The 6,646-nt window shown below is 51.7% G+C and overlaps 1 protein-coding gene across 1 annotated transcript; it reads right to left on the reverse strand.

Annotated features, from left to right (window-relative positions):
* Positions 1-346: 346 nt before the first annotated feature.
* On the reverse strand, positions 347-6,120 carry Nxnl1 (nucleoredoxin like 1). The gene is made up of 2 exons (XM_021169247.1): positions 5,724-6,120; positions 347-2,724 (listed from the first exon to the last, which is right to left on the reverse strand). The coding sequence occupies exons 1-2, from the start codon at positions 6,047-6,049 to the stop codon at positions 2,397-2,399; spliced, it is 654 nt and encodes a 217-aa protein (XP_021024906.1). The 5' UTR covers positions 6,050-6,120; the 3' UTR covers positions 347-2,396.
* Positions 6,121-6,646: the final 526 nt, after the last annotated feature.

A 6,646-nucleotide genomic window follows, 5' to 3' on the forward strand; every position in this document is an offset into this window, starting at 1 on the left:
AGGCCAGCCTGGTCTACAGTGTGAGCCCAGTGTAGCTGGGACTGTATCCTTTCTCACGCTGGTGCAGCCCGTGGCGCTGCCACAGTGCTTCCTGGGTCTTTTCCTCGTGTCCTTGCCAGAACACCTTTTAAAAGATCACTTTTAGCCAGGCATGGTGGCGCACGCCCTTAATCCCAGCACTCGGGAGGCAGAGGCAGGCGGATTTCTGAGTTAGAGGCCAGCCTGGTTTACAGAGTGAGTTCCAGAACAGCCAGGGCTACACAGAGAAACCCTGTCTCGAAAAACAAAAACAAACAAAAAGAAAACCAAAAAACAAAAAGAAAAAATCACTTTTAACAAATTGGAATGAAACTTACAATAGAGTATCCGGTTTTTACTCGCTGTTTTGTGTTTGTTTTTAAAGCACATTTACAGAGCAACCCTGCCTATATCTATCTAGTTTGAAAGCATTCTATCTCTTTAAGAGAGCCCCTCCTATCAACCATGCTCCACTGTCCTCACGGCCCTGGCAGCTCCATTTGTGGCTGTCCCTGTTGGGGACACTTACTGCTAAGTGAAGTGTTTTGCGTCTGGCTGCTGCCACTCAGTCTCTGGTATGGTAGCCTGTGTCAGTGCTTCATTCCTGTTCGTGGCTGAGCAATAGTCCACTCTGGACATCCCACAGGTGTTGATCCATTGATCTATTGATGGACATTTGGGATGTGTCTACCTTTCAACCAGTGTCAGCTACAAAGCCAGGAGCACACATAAGCAAGCCTGGGAGCCCAGCCGCCAGCAGTGAGGTTCCGAGTCACAACGCCGGTTCCCAGGCCAACTCCATCTCACGGTTGTGGAATTACAAAGCAGATTCCCATGCAACTGTACACATTTTATTTCCTAAAAGGGGTGAATGAGGATTTCTATTTCCTTTAATTAACATTTTAAAATTTCTCTTGGGCAGTGGTAGTACATGCCGTAAGTCCTAGCACGGGAGGCAAAGGCAGGAGGATCTCTGAGTTCGAGCCTACAGGGCAACACAGAAACCCTGTCTTGAAAAAGCAAAATAATAATTTTAAATTCTCCATTAATTACTCTTTGAGGGGACATGAGTGCGAGTCAAGGGACAACTTGTTTGAGTAGCGCTATGTGGGTTCCCTGGGATCGAATACAGGTTGTCAGGCTTATTCAGTCTTGAACCTCAGTTTCCCCCACTACTCCCCTGGGAGCGGAGGCGGATGAGATGTTGGCAGGGTCCGATTCCCCTGGTTCACAGCCTTCTTACTCCATCTAGTCAGATTCTTGGTCCCAGAAAGTCAGGTTTGCAAGCTTCCGTGGACTTGCTTGGTGCAGGAGGGTTTTAATCTCACGCACTATCCCGATTTGGCCGCCAGGGGACGCCGTAGGCAAAAGCAAAAACATCGCACACACTTCGCTTTTGAGAGAAACAAGGGTCCTGTCGGGAAGTCTCAGAGGTCTCACCTAGCCGCAGCCGGCCTAGAGCTCTAAGTAGCGAAAAATGGCCTTGACCTCTGGATCCTTCTGCACACACACCTCTTTCTTCCTTCCTTCCTTCCTTCCTTTCTTTTTTTCTTTTTTCTTTTTTGTAGGTGGCGGTAGTGCATGCCTTTAATCCCAGCACTTGGAAGACAGAGGCAGGGGGATCTGAGTGCCTGGTTTACAGCACGAATTCGAGGACAGCCAGGGCTATACAGAGACCCTGTCTCAAAACAAAACAAAATCCCTACTATTTTTGTTAGATATACTCATTTGTAACTGTGTGGGCATGCACTTACAACCGTGTGTGTAAAGAACTGACTTGCGGAAGTCAGTCTCTCTTCCACTCTGTGGGTTCCAGGAATTGAACTTGGGTTGTCAGTCTTGACAACATGAGCCTATCTGCACAGAGTCAGCTTGCTGGCCCTCTCTTGCACCCAGAGCGCTGAATGACATGGGTGCACCACAGAGTGCGCCTGGCAGGAGTGTTTTTTTGCTTCTTTTGTTTTGTTTTGGATGAGAGTTTTGAGTTTGGGGTTCTATGGATTCTTAGTGCATGATTAAGACCTGGGAATCTTGCTCAGGGTATCTGTTCGTGGGAGTCTATGTTCTTTCAAAGACTAGAGGAGATCTGGGAAAGAAACCTCTTGTCTCTTTTTGGCTGTCATTCCAGCTACTCTTCCACTGAGGCATGAGAATGGTGAGTTCAAGGCCACCCTGAGCTGCTGTTTAGGGAACATACTGAACTTGGAAGAGGACAAGGATAATCTGAGCCTTGCCCCTACACCGAGTTCCTCTGGAGGTCACCAACGTTCCACCACTGCACCCGGGTACCTTGCGGAGAGGGGGTCACCAGACCTCCGTCCCTGCACCCGGGTACTTTGTGGGTCACCAGAACTCCGTCCCCACTGCCACCCTGGGAGTCACCAGAGCTCCGCCCTTGCACCCGCGTCCCCCTGGGGGTCACCAGAGTCGCGGCCGTTTCGGCCCCGCTCCCGGCCGACATCCCGGTCTACTCGGTACTTGCGACGGCGCAGAGGCTCGGTGATGCTGCGCCGCGCAGGCTCATCCAAATCCTCCGGTTGCAGGAAGCTGCGGTCCAGGAGCTCTGCGGCCTCCTGCCAGTTGGCAAAGCAGGCGGGTCCCAGACGCTGGATCTCCTCCGTGGCGTCGCTTGTCAGCACATCCCCACCAGGCTTGAGTACCACAACCGCTGGCAGTTGACGGACAGAGAACTGGCGCCCGAGGTACCTGCGGAGAGAGCGCTGGTCAGCCTCCCTCCATTCCCGGTGCGCGCGCTGCCTCCGATGGCCGACAGGAGTCGCCCGAGGACTCGCGGGCACCCCCAGGCCCGGGGCACCGGCCCAGGCCGCGCCGCCTCCCACTTTCTGTGTCCACTTGCGGTAGGTATCTGTATTGTTTTGCGTCTGTCAACGTGAAGAGGGAGGTCCTAGGGGCAGCGATTTCAAACAGCGAGGTCAGCTGAGGAATGTTTGAGAATTGTGTGTGGAAAGATTGTCAAACTGAGCAAAAAGGGCCTCTCCGTGGGCGTGATGTTTGAACTGAAACCTTATGGGATTAAGTGGGGAGCGGAAGAACTGTGGAAAGAGTGTTCCAAACAGAGTATGTGGGAAGACCCTGGGGAGATCTTAACTGGGGTACAGCTGGCATCGCACATATGCCCTGAATGGGCAGGGACAGGGGTTTTACTGTTCTGAGAACACCGAGCAGCTGTCGGCATCTCCAGTAGACCCTGGACCCCACTCACAGCTAAGCCAGAATCCACCCACTTGGTGCCCTCCACGATCAAAAACGGATTCTCTCTCTCTCTCTCTCTCTCTCTCTCTCTCTCTCTCTTCTGAGACAGGGTTTCTCTGTGTAGCCTTGGCTGTCCTGGATCTCACTCTGTACACCAGGCTGACTTCGAACTCAGAAATCTGCTCATCTCTGCTTCCCAGGATTTAACCTATGATTCTTGGTTAGTTTTTGTAGCCCAGGCTGGTTAGATAGAAAAGGGTGATTTTGAACTCCTAATTTTGCCTCCACCTCCTGCATGTTGGGATGATGAGTGTGCACCTCCAAGGCTGATTTATGTGGGTGGGACTGTGGTTAGAACCCAGCACCACACAAGCACTCTACCATCCATTTCTGTGTGTGTGCTTCCACACAAGTCTGTGCACCCACGTGCAGTACCAGCACACACCAGGAGATGGCGGCAGCACCCCAGAACTGCAGTTACCTGTCTCAACCTGGGTGCTGGGAACTGAACCCAGGTCGTCTGAAAGAGCAGCCGGTGTTCTTGACTTCTGAGTCACATCTCCAGTCTTATGTAGTCCCCTCCCTCTCAGGGTCTCTCTATGTGACAAGGATGGCCTTAAATTCCTGATCGTCAAAAATCAGCCTCCCAAGTGCTTGAATGAGAAGCCTGCACACCACACCAGGATCAGGGAGCATGAACTGTGGCCCCCATTGAAGGTTCCTCTATGATCTTCCTAGTTGGTATTTCTTCCCTGGGGATAGAAATGCTGCTCGTTTGTGGGGTGAAGGAATCTACATCTGCACAGGGCAGTGAGTGGCTGTCCCAACTCTGATCATGACCAGTGGAATGGGGCCCCTCATGATCAGGAACTTCAAACTTGAGCAAGAAAGAAGAAAGTCAATGAAATGGGTGAAAGGTCAGGAAGTTGGTAAACTCCACAGCTTCCCTCCCCACCCCCGCACCCCACCCCCCCGGGTCTCAGGGCAGATCCCAGCCCTCATGGGGACACACTTGGACTCAGTGGACTTCTGGAGGTTGTGTGTTCAGATGTTGTTACATAGTCTTTCTCAGAACTGGGAGAGAACTCAGGGTCTTGAGTCACAGCCTTTGATTTTTATTACTGGTAGGACAAAGGAGAAACTGGGTGTGGCGGTGGTTCATGCCTGCCATCCAGCACTTAGAGGGCTAAGGTAGGGGCATTGCTCTAAGTCAGTACTAGAAAGGTTAGAAGAAGCCGGGCGTGGTGGCACACGCCTTTAATCCCAGCACTTGGGAGGCAGAGGCAGGCGGATTTCTGAGTTTGAGGCCAGCCTGGTCTACAGAGGGAGTTCCAGGACAGCCAGGGCTACACAGAGAAACCCTGTCTCGAAAAACCAAAAAAAAAAAAAAAAAAAAAGAAAGAAAGAAAAAAAAAAGAAAGGTTAGAAGACGGCTCAGAGGGTTGAACACTTGCTGTCCAAGGCCAAGGAATGGAGTTCTGGTCCCAACAACCCAAATGCTGGGAGGGTGATGTCACTGAGAGACCCTGGAGCTAGCTACTGGCACCCTGTGTGAGACCCAGAGAACACACACTGCCATGCACCTGCACATATGGGCAGTGCAATCACACACACACACCAAACAAAAGTAAATGTAAGAAATGCCAGGTGTGGTGATTATCATCCCAGCACTTGAGAGGCAGACAGGAGGATCAGGAATTCAGGGCCAGCCTTTACTTCATAGTCAGTTGGAAGCCAGCGAGGGCTACAGGAGACCCTGTCACACAGTAGCTCACCTTAGCCACAAAATGAAAGCTCTAAAACAGATGCAGGCTCTAGACTCTATGAGCCGAAGCACAGTGTGACTCCTCCCCCCCACCCCAACTCTGTTACCTACAATGGCTCCCATCCTCCCTGCAGGTGTCTCTCTGAAGCCCCAGGAATGACTAAATTCTCCTTTCCAGGGTGCTGTGGGGCCAGCTTTGAGACTCTCTTCAAAGCTGTGCCCCTGGAGTCCTACAGCTTCTGCAATGGGGTCTCCTGTCTTATTTTTACTTTTCTTAGGGATTTTATTGATTTGGGGGCAGGGCCACCCTATGTAGTCCAGGTTAGCCTCAAACTCCTGATAGTTATGCCTTCCTTGGGTTGAGACTGCAGGTGTGCACCCCATGTCAGGTTTATGCAATGCTGGGGATTCAGGACCAGCACTCCAGGAACTGAGCTACAGTCCCCACCTCTTGTTTTTAGATCTAGCCTTGAGCTTGTAGCAATCCTCTTGTCTCATTTCCAAGTATTAGGATGGCAGGCCTGTGAGACTACCTGTGTTTTTTTGAGCCTTTGCTTCCTATCTGTCTGCTTCATTGGGCTGTGATGGAAGAGGGATGGTACACCCCCCCCCCCAGGGGTGGTGGTGGAGGAAAACACCTCTTTATGCACAAGTAGTACTGGGACAGTAAACCTCCAGGGAAATGCCTTCTCCAGGAAGCCCTCCCTGGTCTTCCCTGGGGCCTCACCTCCTCAGTTCATCATGGAACGGCAGGAAGAGCCACTTTTCAGGCATGTCCCTGAGGAAGAGGTCCTGTTGCTCCTGTGTAGGGTCCTGGGACACATAGACCAGGGCCAGCTGTGCTGCCCGCAGCACGTAGAACTCATCAGTGAGCCGCACGAAGAAGTCTTTGAGGACTGGGGCAAAGGCCTGGCACTGGGGACAGGCGCCCGCACCGAAGAACAGCAGCACCAGACGATTCTCTAACCTACGGCTCAGCTCTGCCTCTGTCTCCACTTCATCCTGGTCGCTGTTGTTCCTGATCAAGATGCGGCCAGAGAAGAGAGATGCCATGGTAGCAGCATGCAAGGAGCTGGGGACTTAAGAGAGGGATCCGATGTGGCCTGGAGCCTGCTGATTCTCAGGGCCCCCAAGAATAATACCTTCAGAAACCAGATTAGCCTGGTTAGATCCTCCTGCTGACCTCTACAGAGCCAGAATTGGGGGGGGGGGGTAGGGGAGGGAGGCCTCATGAACTTTCAACAGAGCAACACTGCTGCAAGATAGTAACAAAACAGAGTCTGTGAGCCTAGCACTGAGGCAGAAGGATCACTGCAAGACCCAGGACATCCTGAGATATGACAAAAAAGAGAGGAACTGGGGCATTGCTGCAACTGGGGCCCCTGCCTAGAATACCCCAGTGAGCAGGAGGCATGGCTCAGGGCCTGGCTTCTGCTGTTCACAACAGAGAAAAACAAAACAAAACAATAAACTCCAGTAAGTGTGTCCCCTTACTTCCAAGGTGTGCCACTCAAGGTACTTGCGCTCAACTACCTTGGACATTGTCTTAGTTAGGATTTTACTGCTGTAAACAGACACCATGACCAAGGCAAGTCTTATAAAAAAACATTTAATTGGGGCTGGCTTACAGGTTCAGAGGTTCAGTCCATT

Source organism: Mus caroli, chromosome 8, assembly GCF_900094665.2.
Source record: "Mus caroli chromosome 8, CAROLI_EIJ_v1.1, whole genome shotgun sequence".
NCBI classification, from domain to species: Eukaryota; Metazoa; Chordata; class Mammalia; order Rodentia; family Muridae; genus Mus; species Mus caroli.

Coding starts and splice junctions, on each gene's coding strand:
- Nxnl1 (XM_021169247.1), bottom strand. CDS start 6,049: ATGGCATCTCTCTTCTCTGGCCGCATCTTGATCAGGAACAACAGCGAC. Junction 2,725..5,723: donor TTCCATGATGAACTGAGGAG/GTGAGGCCCCAG, acceptor CTCTCTCCGCAG/GTACCTCGGGCGCCAGTTCT.